The sequence below is a fragment of the Chiloscyllium plagiosum genome, unplaced genomic scaffold (assembly GCF_037043375.1).
Source record: "Chiloscyllium plagiosum isolate Xiang-an unplaced genomic scaffold, Cpla_swu_hap1 HiC_scaffold_1, whole genome shotgun sequence".
NCBI lineage: Eukaryota > Metazoa > Chordata > Chondrichthyes > Orectolobiformes > Hemiscylliidae > Chiloscyllium > Chiloscyllium plagiosum.
The window spans coordinates 64,443,616-64,463,387 of NW_028270139.1; the positions used below are offsets into that span (position 1 = coordinate 64,443,616).

Genomic DNA, 19,772 nt, shown 5'->3' on the forward strand with positions numbered 1-19,772 from the left:
GTGGGTTGCGCTTCGGCGGGTCGGTGTGGACTTGTTGGGCCGAAGGGCCTGTTTCCACACTGTAAGTAATCTAATCTAATCTGGCTTTCAGGACAACTCCATACAACCCTGTCATGGTAGGCGCTTAAGACGTGTCAGAGTGTGGATATAGATACCAACGTTACGCGTGAGGACACCTCCCACCATGTACGTGGCAGGTACTCATGCGACTCAGCCAACATTGTCTATCTCATATGCTGCAGGCAAGGATGCCCTGAGGCATGGTACATTGGTGAAGCCGAGCAAAGGCTACAGCAACGGATGAATGGGCACCGCACAACAATCAACAGACAGCACACTCTCTCACAGACACAACCCCTCACCCCAGACACACACACAAAACCCACATGCACACGTACACATTTGTGGGGTGAATTTGTACTTAGAGAGTTACATTGTACTTTGCTCAAAAACTGCATGAATCCATGTAAGACTCTGTTAACTCACTTTTTAGATTAGAATCAGTCTAAACATTATGACACAGACAGGGAACACAGGGGGCTAACACCTTCAACATCTTAACATCCTATCTGCGCTGACACCAATTGTTAACCTGAGAATGTAACTTATAAAAAAGGTTTTGTGATTTACATATGAAAGAAGTGAAACTATCATGGTCATTCGAACAGATGAGAGACTTAACAAACAAGGTATTTTTCAATGTATAATTTCAGTTACATCACACTGTAAACTTTGCTATAAATTCTGTGTCTTACAATTGTGTACTCCACAACCACCTGAAGAAGGAGCGGCGCTCCGAAAGCTAGTTCTTGCAATTAAACCTGTTGTACTACAATCTGTTGTTGAGTGATTTTTTTTTAAACTTTGTACACCCCAGTCCAAAACCGGCATATCCAAACCTTGATATAAAGACTAACTTCCATTAGCACTTTCAAATGCTTGTTGAACCTCTGCACCAACTCTTAGGGATTGGTAGACTTAACAATCAACTCTTTCCGTAAAATATTCGAGCGCTAAAATTTACCTTGCGTGTTATTTTAAATAAGTTTTGCATGCATCAGTGGAAACTTTTGCTTGGCATTGTGGATATTGATCTTTCTTCAATGCTACACTTAAAACAATGTCTTTGTGTTGAGAGTAAATGATGAGGGTTTATTAGTCCCTGCTAAATTACAGATTTGAAAATGAGGAAGTTGCCTGTGCAAGGAGATAACCAGGACAACAGGCATGACTTATTCAGAATTAAAATACTCAGGGGTACTGACAGCATCGGTACAGGAACATCGCATACAAAATTAGAACCGGAATTCTGCGCTCAGCGCGGGTGCAACGCCAAACCGATTCCCCCATGGACTGGAGATTGGGTGGGATGTTCCTTTCCGGTGGGTCTCGCCTCACCGAGTACAAGGTTCCGGATCCAGGATGGATCCATATGTTGTCGACGTGGCGGCGACGCGAAGGGCGGGTATTAAGAGTCAGTGAGCGAGAGAGTTGGGTGAAGTGGTGCGCGTGGACAGGTGAGTCTCGAGCCCCCCTCCCCCGGGTTTAAAGTGCAACGGACGCGGGGTGGAGAAGCTCTCGAGCGGTCATTGTTGGAATCAGAGTCGGGCTGGAGCAATCCACACTGGAACAGTGGGGGGGGGGAGAGGCAGGAGCAGGAGCAGGAGCAGGAGCAGGAGCAGTAAGGGGGAAGCTTCTATCTCCCCGAGGTACTACTCACCTGAGTGATAGTGAGTGAGTGATCGTGGACAGTTTTTGTATTACAGTTAGGCGTATCACAGAACACGTAAGGAGGTTATTCGGGCCCTTATGCTTGCACTGGCTCCTGAACTTTTTGACTTGTTGCCAATGTCCTGCCTTTTCTCCGTAACCCTGAGCATTGCTATTTAAGTAACCATCTCGTGCCCTCTTGAATGCATCATTTGAACCTGGCTCCACCACACTTCAATGCAATGCATTCCTGACCCTACGCGAAAAAGGTTTTTTTTCTCTCTCACTTCGCATTTACCTATTGTGTGAAACGCTTCACCACTAGTGCCATTCTTTATTTCAAGAGTGGGAACAGTTTCTCCCCATCTACTTAATCCAGGACTATCATCATTTGAAAACTGCTATCAAATCACCTCTTGTATTCTTATCTTGAAGGAAAACAATCCCAATTTCTGCAGGAAAAAACAACTGTGGAGGCTGGAAGTCAAACATAAAAACGGAAGCACCTGAAGAAGGGTCAGTAGACCTAAAATGTTTACTTTCTCTCCACAGGTGCTCCCAAACCTGCTGAGTTTTTCCAGCAGTTCTGTTTTTGTTTCTAATGTGTCCAGTCCATCCTATTAATTGAAACGTCTCATCCCTGCAGATCACAGATTGAGGCCATACAGCATATTTTATCTGCACCAGTTCTCTGAATGGGTATCATGACTTAGTACCATTACCTCATCCTTTCCCTTAACACTACATGTTATTTCTATTTAAATATCAGATATTGTTCTTTTATGTGACATGACTGAACCTGCCACACCACAGTTCCAGGCAATGTATTCCAGATCTGCATCACATACAGAGTCACAGATGTACAGCATGGAAACAGACCTTTTGGTCCAACTCCTCCATACTGACCAAATATTATAACTTAATCTAGTCCATTTGCCAGCACTTGGCCCATATCCCTCCATATACCCATCCGGATGCCGTTTTAAATGTTGTAATCGTACCAGTCTCCACCATTGCCACTGGCAGCTCATTGCATGCATGCACAACCCTTTGTGTGAAAAACTTGCCCTTTATGTCCCTTTAAATCTTTCTCCTCTCATCGTAAACCTATGCCCTCGAATTCTGGACTTCCCCTACCCCAGAAGAAGACTTTGTCAACTTACTCTATCCATGCCCCTCATGATGTGCTCTGTAAAAGCTTTTTTTGTTGTTGCATCTTATTTCCTTCTTTTGCAACTTTAAATTTGTGGCTTCTCGTTCTTGGAAGTATTACACTCACTATAATCAATCTCCAGTAGCTTTGTTTATTGTGTCCTATCTAATATGAGGAACACTGAGAAATAGAATATGTCGTGGGTATCCATTCATTATGTCCTGGATGTTCATCCATTCTAGGGATCGAGTGAGTCCCTAGAAGAATATAAGGCTGTAGGAGTGTACTTGAGGGAAGTCAAGGAGGGCAAAAAGAGGTAATGAGCTAGCTTTGGCAGATCGGCTTAAGGAGAATCCAAAGGGGTCCTACAAATACTTTAAGGACAAAAAAGAAACAAGGGAGAGAATCGGACCCCTTAAAGATCAGCAAGGCCACCTATGTATGGAACTGCAGGAGGTGAGTGAGATACTAAATGAGTATTTTGCATCAGTGTTTACTGTAGAGAAGGATATGGAAGCTAGAGAACTTGGGGAAATAAGTACTGATATCTTGAAATGTATCCATATTACAGAGAAGGAGGTGCTGAACACCTTAAAACAAATAAAGGTGTATAAATCCTGGGACCTGATCTGGTTTACTCTAGAACCTTGTGGGAAGCTATGGAAATGATTGCTGGGCCCCTTGCAGAGAAACATGCATCATCGATAGACAATGATAAGATGCCAAAAGACTGGAGGTTGACTAATGTAGTGCCATCGTTTAAGAAAAATGGTAAGGAAAAATCAGGGAACGTTAGACCAGTGAGCTTCATGTCAGTGGTAAGTAAGTTGTTGGAGAAGATTCTGAGGGACAGCATTTACATATATTTGGAAAGGCAGGAACTGATTAGTCACCATGGCTTTGTGTGTGGGAAATTGTGACTCACTAACTTGATTGAGTTTTTTGAAGCAGTAACAAAGAGGTTTAATGAGGACAGAGTAGTAGATGTTGTCTACGTGGACTTCAGTAAGGCGTTCGACAAGGTTCCTCATGGTGGACTGGTTAGCAAGGTTAGATAACAGAAAGATCTAGCCATTTGGATACAAGATTGACTAGAATGTAGTGAACAGAGGGTGGTGGTGGAGGGTTGCTTTTTAGACTGGAAGTCTGTGGCCAGCCTGTGATCGGTGCTGAGTCCACTGCTTTTTGTCATTTATATAAATGATTTGGATGTGAACACAAGACATAAGTTTGTAGATTACATCAAAATTAGTGATGTAATGGACAGCAAAGAAGGTTACATCAGAGTACAACAGGATCTTGAACAGATGAGCAAATGGGCCATGGAGTGGCAGATGGAGTTTAGTTTATATATATGTAAGGTACTGCATTTTAGAAAGGCAAATCAGAGCAGGACTTTACACTTAATGGTAAGATCCTGCGGAGCGTTGTCGAACAGAGACCTTCGGGTACAAATCATAGTTCCTTGAAAACGGAGTCACAGGCAGACAGGGAACATGAAGAAGGCATTTGGTACACTTGCCTTTATTTGTCAATGCATTCAGTATAGGAGTTGGGAGGTCATATTGTGGCTGTACAGGACATTGGTTAGGCTACTTTTGGAATATTGTGTTCAGTTCTATAGAAAGGATGTTGTGAAACCTGAAATGGTTCAGAAAAGATTTACAAGGATGTTGCCAGGATTGGAGGTTTGAACTATAGGGAGAGGTTGAATAGACTTGGGCTGTTTTCCTTGGAGCATCAGAGGTTGTGGGGTGAGTTTATAGAAACCTATGAAATCATGAGGGGCAAGTATAGGGTGAATAGTCAAGATCTTTATCCAGGGTAGGGGAGTCCAAAACTAGAGGGCATGGGTTTAAGGTGAGAAGGGAAAGATTTAAAAGGGAGCTGAGGGGCAATGTTTTCTGCACAGGGTTGTGTGTGTATAAATGAGTTACCAGAGGAGGTGGTGAAGGCTGGTACAATTATAACATCTAAAAATTATCTGGATGGGTATATAAATAGGAAGGGTTTAGAAGGATATGGGCCAAATGCTGGCAAATGTAACTAGATTAATTTAGGATATCTGGTCGGCATGGACGAGTTGGACCGAAGAGTCTGTTTGTGTGTTGTACATCTCTGAGTCTTAAGTTTTCTTTTTGAAAACCTTAACTTGTATAAATGCCTTCCGGGGCGCAAGATGTACCAGGAAGTAGATAGTGAATGTCAGAAAGGCAAGGTCACAGTCATCATGGGGGACTTCAATATGCAGGTGGACTGGATGAATAATGTTGCCGATGGATCCAAAGAAAGGGAATTCATGGAATACTTACAGGATGGCTTTTTGGAACAGCTTTTGATGGAGCTCATAAGGGAGCAGGCTCTTCTGGACTTAGTGTTCTGTAATGAGCCAGACTTTATAAAAGATCTTAAACTAAGGGAACACTTAGGAGGCAATGATTATAATATGGTTAATATAATATGAGTTAATAAGAAATAAGGCAAAATCAGATGTAATGATGTTAACAATTAAATAAAGGTAATTACAGTGGTTTGAGAGAGGAACTGACGAAAATTGACTGGAAGCAGAGCCTAACAGGGAAGTCAGTAGAGCAATAATGGCAGGAGTTTCGGGGTGTAATTGAGGACACAGTACAGCGGTTCATTCCAAAGATAAGAAAGATTATCCGGGGGACGGGGGTGGAATACACAGCCATGGCTGACAAAGGAAGTCAGGAAATGTATAAAAGTAAAAAGAGAGCCTATAAAGTGGCCAAGAACACTGAGAAATCAGAAGATTGGGATCAGAGGATAACAAAAAGAGAAATAAGGAAGGAGAGAATCAAATATGAAGGTAAGCTAGCCAGTAATATTAGAATTGATAGTAAAAGTTTCTTTCAATACATAAGAAACAAACCAGAGGCAAAAGTAGAGATTGGGCTGCTCCAAATTGATGCTGGAAGGCTAGTGATGGGAGATAAGGAATAGCTGAAGAACTTAATAAGTACTTTGTGTCAGTTTTCACAGTGGAAGACATGAGTAATATCTCAACAATTAGGGAGAGTCAGGGGCAGAGTTGAATATGGTAGCCATTACAAAAGAGAAAGTGCTAGAAAAGCTAAAAAATCTAAAAATTGATAATCCTGGCCCCGATGGATTACATCCTAGAGTTCAGAGGGTGGTGGCTGAGGAAATAGAGGAGGCGTTAGTTGTGATCTTTCAAAAGTCACTGGAGTCAGGGAAAGTCCCAGATGATTGGAAAATCGCTGTTGTAACCCCCTTGTTCAAGAAAGGATCAAGACAAAAGGTGGAAAATTATAGGCCAATTAGCCTAAACTTGGTTGTTGGTAAAGTTCTAGAATCCATCATTAATGATAAGATTTCTAAATTCTTGGAAGTGCAGGGTCAGATTAGAACAAGTCGGCATGGATTTAGTAAGGGGAGGTTGTGCCTGACAAACCTGTTAGAATTCTTTGAAGAGGTAACAAGTAGGTTAGACTGGGGAAACCCAGTGGATGTGGTCTATCTAGACTCCCAAAAGACCCTTGATAAGGTGCCACACAGGAGGCTGCTGAGTAAGGTGAGGGCCCATGGTGTTCGAGGTGAGCTACTGGCATAGATTGAGGATTGGCTGTCTGACAGAAGGCAGAGAGTTGGGATAAAGGTTCTTTTCCGGAATGGCAACCAGTGACAAGTGGTGTCCCGAAGGATTCAGTGTGTTCAGCTGTTCACTTTATATATTAATGATCTGGATGAAGGGACTGGGGCATTTTGGCGAAGTTTGCCGATGATACGAAGTTAGGCGGACACGCAGGTTGTTCTGAGGTGGTGGGGAGGCTGCAGGAAGATTTAGACAGCTTAGGAGAGCGGTCCAAGAAATGGCTGATGAAATTTAATGTGAACAAATGCAAGATCTTGCACTTTGGAAAAAAGAATACAGGCATGGACTATTTTCTAAATGGTGAGAAGATTCATAAAGCCGAAGTACAAAGGGATCCAGGATTCTCTAAAAGTAAACTTGCAAGTTCAGTCTGTAATTAAGAAAGCGAATGTAATGTTGTCATTTATCTCAAGAGGGTTGTAATATAAAAGCAGTGATGTGCTTCTGAGACTCTATAAAGCTCTGGTTAGGCCCCATTTAGAATACTGTGCCCAGTTTTGGGCCCCACACCTCAGGAAAGACATACTGGCGCTGGAGCGTGTCCAGCGGAGAGTCACACAGATGATCCCTGAATGGCATGCCTAACATATGATGAATGGCTGAGAATCCTGGGATTAGAGTTTAGAAGGTTAAGGGGAGATCTAATAGAAACTTACAATATAATACATGGCTTAGAAGGGTGGCCGCTGGGAAGTTGTTTCCATTAGCTGGGGAAACTAGGACCCATGGGCACAGTCTTAGAATTAGAGGGGGCCAAATTAAAATGGAAATGAGGAGACATTTCTTCAGCCAGAAAATGGTGTACCTGTGGAATTCATTGCCAAGGAGCACACTGGAGGTCGGGACGTTAAATGTCTTCAAGGCAAAGATTGATAAACTCTTGGAATTAAGGGCTACGGAGAGAGTGCTGGGTAAGTGGAGTTGAAATGCCCATCAGCAATGATTAAATGGCAGAGTGAACTCAATGGGCCAAATGGCCTTACTTCCACCACTATGTCTTATGGTCTTCGAGAATGCCCCTCCCCCGCCCCCCAACCAAGATCTTTCTCAGAAACATTATCAAACAAAATTTGAAAGTAAGCCATACAAGGAGATACCAGAAGGTTATTAATGAGCATCTTAAAGGAACAAAGTGAAAACTCAAGAGGTTTCAAGAGAAAATTTCAGTGTTTACCACCTAGGCAACTGAAGGCATAATCCCAACACTATTAATTCAAATCGTACTCAAGATCAGAATTGGAGGAGTGCAGTTTTGTTTGTTTTTATGGCACGTTGGCATGCTTGTCAATACTGTATTTGTTGTCCATTCCTTATTGTGCTTGAGAAGCTGTCCAACAAGAAATTATAGATTATGATGGAATACAATTCTGCTTCTGCTGATGGTCCATAGTACCTGGTAAATGTCTTGTTATGAGCTGCTAGATCTGTTCTGGATCTCGCTTATTTAGTACAATGGTGTACCACAAAATACAATAGAGTGCATTCTCACTGTTAAGGTGGGACGTGTCTTCACAAGGACTGTGTCATAGTCGCTCCTGCCAATATCGTCATGGATAGATGCAAGTGTAGTTGTTGCAGGTGTGTCATCTCAGCTGTAGGACATTGTTTAGGAGTTCTTTAGGGTAGTGTCCTGGGTCCAACCAGCTTCAGCTGCTTCATTAATGTCCGTTGTGAGGTCAGAAGTAGGATATTCATTGGTGATTGCACAAAGTTCATCACCATTCTCATTTCCTCAAATGTGTATTGAAAGAGTTTGTGCCTAAACGCTTTAAAACCTGGCTAACTTTCAGGTTTGGATTATGAATATCCTGAAGGTTGCCATCGACCAGAAACTTAACTGAGCCAGACATACAAATACTATAACTGTGAGAGCTGGTCAGAGGCTGAGAATTCTGTTGTGAATGTTTCATCTCCTATATTTCCTATATAATGCACAAATCAGGTATGTTGTGTAGTATTCTCCACTTGATTGGATGTCTGCAGTTCAAACAGTATTCAAGTAGTTTGACCATCATCCAGGGCATAGCAGCAACATTCATCACCTTAAGCATTCACTTCCTCTGCCACTGACAGAATAGCAGGAGTGTGTACTGAGTGAGCCTTTAGGGAGCTTGCGATGGCAGCGATTGTAGGTCCAGCGGTGAGTGATGGTTCTGGAGCACAGCATCTTTGCTGTTGGTCGGCCCAGTGCAGTTTCAATTACAGAAACATGGCTCAGGGCTGGACAGGACTGGCAGCTTAATGTTTAGGATACAAATGCTACAGGACGGAGAGAAAGGGAGGCAAGAGAGGAGGGGGAGTGACTTTTTGATAGGGGATAGCATTACAGCTGTACTGACGGAGGATATTCCCGGAAATACATCCAGGGAAGTTATTTGGGTGGAACTGAGCAATAAGAAAGGGGTGATCACCTTATTGGGATTGTATTATAGACCCCTAATAGTCAGAGGGAAATTGAGAAACAAATTTGGAAGGAGATTTCAGTTACCTGTAAGAATAGTAGGGTGGTTATGGTAGGGGACATTAACTTTCCAAACATAGACTGGGACTGCCATAGTGTAAAGGGTTTAGATGGAAGTGTGTATATACAATGAAGAAGCTTACCTCAAATTACAATGGGACATTGATCAGATGGGCCAATGGGCTGAGGAGTGGCAGATGGAGTTTAATTTAGATAAATGTGAGGTGCTGCATTTTTGGAAAGCAAATCTTAGCAGCACTTGTACACTTAATGGTAAGGTCCTAGGGAGTGTTGCTGAACAAAGAAACTTTGGATTGCAGGTTCATAGCTCCTTGAAAGTGGAGTCGCAGGTATATAGGATAATGACAAAGGTGTTTGGTATGCTTTCCTTTATTGGTCAGAGTATTGAGTACAGGAGTTGAGAGGTCATGTTGCAGCTGTACAGGACATTGGTTAGGCCACTGTTGGAATATTGCATGCACTTCTGGTCTCCTTCTTATCGAAAGATTGTTGTGAAACTTGCAAGGGTTCAGAAAAGATTTACGAGCATGTTGCCAGGGTTGGAGGATTTGAGCTATAGGGAGAGGCTAAACAGGCTGGGGCTGTTTTCCCTGGAGTATCGGAGGCTGAAGGGTGACCTTATAGAGGTTTATAAAATTATGAGGGGCATGGATAGGATAAATAGATAAAATATTTTCCCTGGAGTCGGGGAGTCCAGAACTAGAGGGCATAGCTTTAGGGTGAGGGGAGCAAAATATAAAGAGATCTAAGGGGCAACGTTTTCACACAGAGGGTGGTACGTGTATGGAATGAGCTGCCAGAGGAAGTGGTGGAGACTAATACAGTTGCAGCATTTAAAAGGCATTTGGATGTGTACATGAATAGGAAGGGTTTGAAGGGATATGGGCCAGATTCTGCAGGTGGGACTAGATTGGGTTTGGATATCTGGTCAGCATGGACGGGTTGGACCGAAGGGCCTATTTCCACGCTGTACATCTCTATGATTCTATGAGTACTCAAGGATGTGGCACCAACATCAGCTTTCAATGGCCAGGTGGCATCTACGGTTGGCATTGGTGAGCTGCGGCATCGTGGTATGCCTGAATAACTACTCTGGGTGGATCAACAGGAGTGGCAGTTGCTTTGGCACCAGAGTGGTAGGCCACAGTGGAATGGACGATGTGAGGAAAGCATGAGAAAGAGGAGGAGATCAAACTCCTGTAGGAAGTGTGGTCCCAGCGTCACTAAGCACTTTCAAAAGATTGTAATGTTTGACTTTTAGCTTTATTCCTTTATTTTTGTACTTAATATTAGGAATTACTGTACTGGTTAATTTTTAACTTTGTTCTTTCTACCTTGTTCTTATGATTCTGTACCTAGGTGCTTGTACCTAAGATGGCATCTTGCGTGGCGACAATATACAACTTTCACTAACTAGAGAAAACAGTCTCACTGTCACAGAGTCACAGTCATTGGCTGTGGTGTCCACACATGCTCCATCATTCCAACAGTTTTGGTCAGCATTATCACAGGTTGTCATTTGTGACTTTAATAAGGTCTGTGTCAGTGCTATGACAGATGCAGAAAGCTGATTGCAGAGATTCAAACATGGTGACACTCAGATAGTGACCCAGTGTGTGTTGATACGGCTGCAATGAAGGAAACAAAAAGAATAAAGTCACCCTCACTTTATTGTATCCAAGTAATTTCTAAGCATGCACAAAGTTAGGGAACAACAGCCTGTCCAATGCATTCTTTTTTTTTCTTTTTCTTTTTCCAATAACTTGTTGATACTTCAGTTAATTAACAGAGAATGGTACTTCTGTTTGGGAAGATATCCATGAGTTAGATCAGACAGCTAAGCAATACGTGCAAAGGCAGACATTGTCGACAAAATAATATTCTGGAATTAGTGCAAGCCATCAAAACAGGAAAACCTGCCAAACATCCCTGAATTAGGTGAAAAGCCATAAGGAGCTGACATGATATTCATGGCTGCTAATGTTGGTTATGCTCAATAGTGAGCCAATTGACGCCCATTATCCCTACCAAAACTTAATGGTGGTTCATGGATTAAATAGGTGCTCCACTGCTTTCCTGTGTATTCAATAAGCAGCCCAACATATCCTGCTAGCAACCTGTAGGAGAGGGAACTTTATGGTCCCTTGTAGTCAAATTCATTGACCTTGGACCTGGCATCAGGCAGTGATGTCACCAAATGGTACTTGTTACCCTTGGGTCTCTGCTGTGAAATTGATGGGGCTCCCTGTTGGTCCTCTCACCAATAGTCAGCCTGACAGGGGTCTTGCCTAAATTCCAACCATTGACACACTCTTGTAATTTTTTTAAATCCTTGTTTATTTGTGTTTTAAATGGTTCAACTGTCTTCATTTTTTTTGAGTCAAGGCAATAAATGTAAGCAGTGATAATTAAACATTTTATTGACAGATATGATTTGCCATGTCTGAGACAGAGGACGGCGAAAGGAGTGATATTTCAGCTGCTGTGGCAAACTTGTCTGTGGAAGATGAGTTCAGTGTACCATCTGGAAATGATGCTGAAGTTCCAACCATTGCAGTGTCTTCACAAGTGGGTGATTCTTTAGAGCCTAAGTCCAATCCAGTGCCAGTTGGGAATAAGAGCTCCATCCAACAAGAGATTGTTTGCCATACTGAGGCTGAGGATGAACCTAAGCCAAGTGAGCCATTAGAAGATCATGCAGCAAATGATTCTGTGTTGGCAGAAGAAACAATTAACCTATCTGCTGTGTGCAAGGAAGCAATAAGTCTTGAACCAGAATCCATCAGATTTCAGGCATTGGATGAACATGTATCAACAGAGGAAAATGTTGTTGAGGTATGTGGTGCCTTTGAAAGTTAATTTTGAATAACCGGAATAATTTTATTCTTCATTAACTGTAACTCTCTAACTTCAACCTCCATTGAGGTCACTTTACAGACAAAGTATTATGCTTGAATTTGTCTGTAAAGTGACCTCAATGGAGGTTGAAGTTAGAGAGTTACAGTTAATGAAGAATAAAATTATTCCGGTTATTATGCTTGAATTATTCTTGCTTCTTTTCCTTGTGAGAAGCATGTTTCATGACAACTAGAATGGTATCGTACCATTGATGATTGAATAGAATGTAAACTGGAGCAGTATAATTATTTCATAATAAATGATTGGAATGTTTTCAGAAGTCATCAATTGGTTTGATTACAATTTACATTGAACAACGTTCTAAAAAGGCTAAACAAATCTTTAACTAATAAAGGCTTTCCATTCGACAATAATGTTATATGTATAATGGCAAGCAGTTGATTATGCATTACAAAATTCTGATTGCCTTTCGTCTGTTTCAATCCAGTCTAAAATTTTATACATGCTCCAAATCAACAAAGAATTGCATGCACATTAGGGATTAAATATAGAGTGATAGTACTGTACAGATTGGAAACAGACCATTCGGTCCAACTTGTCCATGCCAATCAGATATCCTAAATACACCTAATGAAGAAAGTGAGGTCTGCAGATGCTGGAGATCAGAGCTGAAAATGTGTTGCTGGAAAAGCGCAGCAGGTCAGGCAGCATCCAGGGAACAGGAGAATCGACGTTTCGGGCATAAGCCCTTCTTCAGGAATGGCTTATGCCCGAAACGTCGATTCTCCTGTTCCCTGGATGCTGCCTGACCTGCTGCGCTTTTCCAGCAACACATTTTCAGCTCTAAATACACCTAGTCCCATTTGCCAGCATTTGGTTCATATCTCTTCCTATTTATATACCTATGCAGTTGCCTTTTAAAAGTTGTAAAAGCTTCCTCTGGCAGCTCGTTTCATACACATGTTTCATACTCTTGTGAAAAAGTTGTATCTTTAGGTCCCTTTTTAAATCTTCCCCTCTCACCTTAAACCTATACCTTATAGTTTTGGACTCCCCACCCCAGGGATAAGACCTTGGCTATTCACCCTATCACGTCCCTCATGATATTATAAACCTTTAAAAGGTCACCCCTCAGCATCCGACGCTCCAGGAGTTTACATTTAATTTAGCATTATCCAGCTGATTTACTTGATTGTGATCAGAATCGAGAACTCTGGCTTTCACCCCTTTTCACTGGCATACACGTGATGAGGCTAATTAGGTTCCCTAATGCTAAGTGATTAAATTTCATTTTCCCAAGATAACAAAATATTCTGCAAGTTAGTTATTACCATTTTATTATTGAGTGTGTGATCAGTGTTTTCTATTTGGATTAAATTATAAAGCCCTCCTATTATTATTTAATCGACAAGTTGTATCTACTTTATTGATGATAAGTAATAAAGAATCACTCTTTAATTTTTAACAAAGTAAGACATCCATTCTGTGATGCATCTATAATGATGTAACAAACTGGTTTTAGAAGGCAGGTATCAAATTTTTGATGATTAAAATACTTTAATTATGCAGCATGACATTTATATTGGTTGTGCCCTTGTTCCTGTCACCCCGCCATCTTTTCTTATGTGGAACTCTAAAAATAGCCTGGCCACTCTCCCAACCTCATGGCCATACTAACTGTATTAAAATTATTTTTAAACAACTAGTTTGAGTATGTTATGACACCTCTGGGCAAGTGGGACTTGAACCTGGACGTTCTGTCTTGGATTCAGAGATAGTACCATTGAGCCACTAGAGGCCTTGGCATTTATACTGTGCTGAGGCAATATATTATTCAAATCAGGAGGCTTGTTAATAAGTCCAATCAGTTTCTACATATTTAAATATGTTGGGTTTGTGGCCAATTCCACCTCGCATATTATGCAGTGAGCAGGACTCAAGTGGGCTAACCACTCAATTTGCTGTGCTTGGTTACACCCCCAGGAGAACATGTGCAGCAGGAGCACATGAAATCCATGCCCAAATCTTCTGAACCATAGCAGATTATCCTTGGGGCTAAATTCAAGTTGAGTCAAATTGTTTGAATGCTGGCATCTATAGTGGTGCAGAGCAAGATTTGCCCTTGGCAGTTCTGCATCAAGAACATACATTAGAAACTTAGGTATAGAGTTTTCTGTCAACCTCTTAGCCAGAATTCCTGCTATGAAATTAAATGCAGTCTAATTTGTAAAATCAATAAAGTGTAACTATTATCTGTCTATTATTACTAATAGCAATTTTATGAAATTAGATGTTAGTTACACTGAGTTTTGTCAAATAACCTCAATTGGCTCTGCTATTAAATAAATCTGAGATGGTTAGCTCAGCTAGCTTGATGGCTAAGGTGCAGAATAATACAAAAAAAGTTTAAGTTCAGTTTTGTTCCAGCTGAGGTAAACTTGGAACTTGTCTCCACACTAGCCCCTGAGAGTGGCATGGAGTGGAAAACTGCCACTATCAAAAGCTGTTGAGAAGTCCATTCAGGATTAAGCATCAGCAGTAACAAGCCAAAGATCTGCCTCCTGACAAAGTGTATTTGATAAGTTTAATAAAAATGTTTTCCATGAATTCTACAGGAATCAACTTCTGACAAAAGAAAAGCCTGGGGATCCTGGGGAACCTGGGGGAAATCATTGCTGTCCACTGCAACAGCAACTGTTGGTAAGTTCAGCTAGTGAAGTTTCTGCAAGAACTAAGTGTGCCAACTCGCAGGAAGTCTAGTCGCTTTACAGGTTACCATATTAATCCTGTGGCTCTGAAATTACCAGTGACAGATGAGGTGCTGTTCTGATGTTGGGAAACATGGAAAAATGTTTCTTTTGGGTCTTGCAATTTCCCAGAATTTGACAGCAGAACCTGGTTAATATCTTATGCTTCTATTTCAGTGTATTCAGAGGTTGTATGTAAGAAGCATTCAGGCTCTGTACCCATATGCTCCCACTCTCACTCACCTGACTGGCTGCATTCTTCGATGTTCTTTATTTTGCTGTTTGTTTTGTTTCTTCATTTCTGTTTTGTATCAAAGTTCACCTTTCCTTTTTTTCTGAGGCTGCGATAGAGAAAGGTAGTTATGAGAGCCTATCACAGCACCAGCGGTTTGGTGGATCCGAATGTCCATTCCTTGTGGCCATAGTGGCTGTCACTTTATCGAAGGCTTCATCATTGGAGGGTCTGATCTGTTTCTCCTGACAGTGGTGTGACGGTGTCAACAGTGGCAGCATTGTGTTTCCAGTTCATTCCTTGTGGCTATGGCAGCAATGTGACAGCTTTGGGTGGCAACTGAAGTGGCAGTGCTTGAGTGACAGCTTCAGTGTTGGAGGTTTGGTGGATCTGGTCTGTCCCTCCTTGCATTAGCAGCAATGCAGTAGTTCAGTGTCAGCTTTGACGATGGCAGCGTGGTGGGTCCAGTCCGGAAACCCTTGTTTTGGCGACCTTGGGCAGCATCCTGTAACCATTCCATAAACCCAGGAGCCATGGAGGGAACAAAAGATTAACTTTGTCTTAATTATTCCTTTTTGTATTCCTGTAATTAAAACGGTGTCGAACTGTGGTGACATATACACATCTCACTGTATTTTCATAAATACAAATGACAATAAATTGCGATACTATTCTATTCTAAAGAGTGGTAGTGGAATGGAAAGGGGAGAGGTCATAAACAAAAGGATCACAGAATGCTGCTATGTCAAGAGAGGGAGGAGATCAGAAGGACCTTGGGGAGAGAAAGTTCAGAGGCCATAGCTAAGGAAGGATTGGTTAGGAGATCACTGGGGGCAGAACACAGTGCTGGTCTAACAGTGAGTTGTAGTGGGTAATATGTAGTTTATTAGCTGCTGCACCAAGCAATTCCTACTTTAGCTGCCAGGTTTCCTTGGAACAGAGGAAAGCAGCCAGCCAGAGTTAAACTTTAAACAATTGTTAAATCTGAAGTATCAGGATCACACTGCAGGCAATGTGGTTGATCATAAGATTTTAGGAGGCTCAGAGCTGGCAATATAGGACAGTCCAAGTTTGGGGATGGATAATTCTAGTTGTTTGACAGTCTTCCATAAGAGTAATATTCAGAGGATCCTGGCAGTTGGTATGCTAATGATTAAGATTAATTACATTAGTCTGCAACACTAAATTTCTATTTGAAATAATCAGAAAACCAGTTTATAACTGGTAAGAGATTTTGAAACTTCTTTTCAGTAACACTTGATGCATGGAACGTAATGATTCTTTTTCTTTTGTGTAGAGAGAATATTATCTGTATCTTAAACAAACTAATATTTGGAATTTCAATTGCAGGTCATGGGCTGAGCACTGTAATGGAGAAAGCAGAAGCATCCCTCAAAATTCACAGTACCCAAACATCTGAGGAGAGTACACTGCCTGAGCCAAATGAAGTTACAAAATTATCGGGTATCTGCAAAGAAAGTTGCCTTTTTTCCTGTCTGTTTTCTCCTTTCTCGTTTTCATAAGGCACTGGCTCCTTGTTTTGATTACTTCAACTGCTATTTTACATTTTATGGTGGTCTCATTAAAAGTATTTTGTCTTTGTGATTTTTTTTCAGCAGTGATTCCTAGGGGATTCTTGTAGGCATCGTTGACTGTCTTGCCCTCATGCAGTCATACAGCATCACCAACAGCTGATCACAGCAAATATTTAAATTATTGTAAATATTTCAATGCTGTACCTGTTGAATAGCATCTGACCTCACTCACTTGGACGTTAGCCTCTCATTAATGCCATTCAGCTTACATCAGTTTATCAGACCTCTGACTTTAAGTTTAGAATCTTCCATATGTTGTCTCTTCTGTCATTTCAAAGCATGGCTATCTAGATCTAGAATGTAACTGTGTGCTTATATAACTTAATTTTCCTGCATCCTTTTGTGAGCATTTCTTTGCAACTGCTCTGGATTCAAGCCCCTCTTCAATTCCCCTTCTTTTTAAGGCTTCTTATCATCATGATTCTCTGTCGTTAAGTCTCTACCCTATATACACTAATTATACAGCTTTCATCTTTCCTATTCTCCTGCTGTTATAACTGGCTTGAATTCCTCCTGAATTACCTTACAGCTTCTGCAAGGGCCTCCCTTGATATCTTTTAAAAAGCCTAGCATGGCACTAGTCACTACTTCCTAACATGAAGCAATGCCATTTACACCATTTTACTGACCCCTTGACCAGGTCAGCTTGCCATTCTCCTTCCCATCTTAAGATCATATTTCTGTCTGTCTCCTACTTCCTCTACCATAATTCCTTCTCCTTTAAACATCTCACCTTGTTTCACCCTTCATATCTCTCATTTAAAGTTCTTCCGCACTATCCATGCATGCATTATGCTAGTTTTCTCTCCACATTATCTTCTCTTTCTCTAGCATTTTCTCTAGTGTCTGTATTGTTAGATTGCTTGTCTGCCATTCGGACTTGATAAGTGAAATTTTCTCCAGTACTGTTATCTTAATTTTCCAGCTGAATTCTTTTCGCTGACATCCAATCAGGCTTGGCAAAGACCTAAGCCTGAACCGTACTTTTCACAGTCTTGATATCAGACTTGACAACAATTCATTGTCATCATGAAGACCACTTATCCAACCTTTGCAACATTGCCTGATTCATTCCATGTCTCGGTTTACCTGCTTGGTTCTCATCCATGACTTTGTTCCTTCTGACTATTTTCAAACACTAATGCAAAAGCAAAATGCTGCAGAAGCTGGCAATCAGAAATAAAAACATGAAATGCTGAAAGCAATCAGCAGGTCAGACAGCATCTGTAGAGGAGCAAGTAGTTTAACATTTAAGGTCTGTGACGTTTCTTTGGAACCTACTCTTTCTTTAGTTATCCTGTTGATCATTATATATTTATAAAACATCTTGCAGCTTCTCTTGATTTTACTTGTCAATATAGTTTCATGCCCTTTCTTTGTTTTCCTAATTTCTTTCTTAACATCCTCAGGCACTTTCTATGCTCTTATAGGTTTTCTGCAGTGTGAGCTATTGATATCTGTTATGTGTTTCTCTTTTTTTTTTGCTTTGTCCTATTGACTATTCTCTGACACTGGGGAGAAAGGGAAAATTTCAGGTGGGTTGGTCTCCCCTTTTTCTAAGTAGATTCATATTTGCTCTGAACCCCTCTATCTCCTCTTTGCCTCCAACTACTGGCATAGCTTTACCTGCAAATGGCTGTTTCTAGTTCACTTTTGCCAAATCAAACCTCAACATTTAATAAGTTAGCTCTTTTCCCAAATGAGAATTTTTTTATTTTTTGTCCAACATTGTCATTTCCCTAAATGTAACTGAAATATGGTAACAACTATTAAAATGACATTCCATCCAAATGCCAGTTTCTTTCCCACAAACGTATTTGAGGTCCCACTTTTCAATTTCCTAGCTTCCTTAACTCTGTCTGCAGGAGCTCATCAGCAGATGGTCCTGTTGGGGATGATGGAGCAGAACATGATGTCATCTTAACTTTAGATATGTAGTAATGGCTTATTTTGGGAGGATAATCACATTTTTTTTATTTTGAAGTAAGTTGCTGTCAAATGATATGAACCAAATTAAAAAAAAATAAAATTAAACATTGTCAAGTCCTTTTAAATCTTTACAATACCTGTATAGTTTGAACCTATTCTCTGTATCAAGCTCTGTAGGGACAGATATGGTGAAAAGGATTAGGAAATAATTTCCCTTTATCTGCTAGATTTATTGTAGACAATAGTTTAAATAAATTGATGGAATTGTGCAGCTTCAAGTTTTGTAATTATTGAGAGATGTTGTGCCTTTCCTGAACAGATCCACAAGAAGAAACCGATTCTGTAACTGTTCCACCCTCTTCCCCCACTGCTGGATCTCGTGGCATGCTTTCAACAATTTCGAATGTTGTTCAAAGCACAGTAAGTGAAATAAGGCAAGCTGTTTCGCATGTAAGATTTTTTTTTCTTGATCACTTCTGGTTTGGGCTCATTTAGTTAAAAGGGATTAATATGCGTTTACATAGTAATTTTCAAGCTCACTGGAAAAAAGGCAGTCGTACTCAAACACATCGGATAATATTAGCTTTCAGAATAAAGGCAAAATACGGCAGATGCTGAAAATCTGAAATAAAATCAAAGTGCTGGAGAAACTCAACAGATCTGGCAGCATTTGTGGAGAGTTCCAAATATTGGCTTCCACATAACAAGCTTATGCATCAATTTTTCTAGAAATAAATCCATTTATAGAATTAGATTCTAATCAATAATCGATTTGATGAAACACAATCAGAAATTGCTGGAAAAGTTCAGCAGATCTGGCAGTATCTGTGGAGAGATATCAGAGTGAACATTTTGGGTCCAGTGATCCTTCCTCAGAACATACTCATTCTGATGAAGGATGACTAGACCTGAAACCTTAACTCTGATTTCTCTCCACAGATGCTGCTAGACCTGCTGAGCTTTTTCCAGCAATTTCTGTTTTTGTTTCTGATTTCTAGCATCTAAAGTTGCTTTGGTTTTTATCAGTCTGATGAATGTGTCTAAAATAGGAATCGCTACTCACTCATGAATTTTATCAACTGTAAAAATGGTGAATAATGATACATACTACTTGTTGCTTTCCATGGTTTCTGTTAAGGGTAAGACTGTGATCACAGGTGGCTTGGACGCACTAGAATTTATCGGCAAGAAGACAATGAATGTCCTTGCAGAAAGTGACCCTGGATTCAAGAAAACAAAAATATTAATACATCGAACTGCCACTTTGTCCCAGGTATTGAGAATGCCTCTCACAATAGTTGCGTTTAATAAAACCAACAGGAGCATTATTAAACAGGATTAAATAACTTAACTTTTTATTATTCTCATCAGGGAGTTTGCCATCAGTTCAGAAACATGCCATTGCTTTAGTACTTATATCTAAGT

General features: G+C 40.8%; 1 protein-coding gene across 2 annotated transcripts in view; it reads left to right on the top strand.

Moving 5' to 3' along the window:
- The first annotated feature begins 1,380 nt into the window (after positions 1-1,380).
- Positions 1,381-19,772, top strand: part of LOC122551339 (protein NOXP20) — a 60,929-nt gene continuing 42,537 nt past the window's right edge. The window contains exons 1-6 of one of the 2 annotated variants that reach the window (XM_043693073.2): positions 1,381-1,517; positions 11,413-11,820; positions 14,460-14,544; positions 16,174-16,287; positions 18,667-18,767; positions 19,486-19,620. In XM_043693073.2, the coding sequence (XP_043549008.1) occupies positions 11,425-11,820; positions 14,460-14,544; positions 16,174-16,287; positions 18,667-18,767; positions 19,486-19,620 (831 nt within the window). In that variant the 5' untranslated portion in view covers positions 1,381-1,517; positions 11,413-11,424. Of the gene's footprint in view, positions 1,518-3,176; positions 3,320-11,412; positions 11,821-14,459; positions 14,545-16,173; positions 16,288-18,666; positions 18,768-19,485; positions 19,621-19,772 lie in introns of those variants that run through there. The other variant, XM_087987257.1, reaches the window with a different exon arrangement.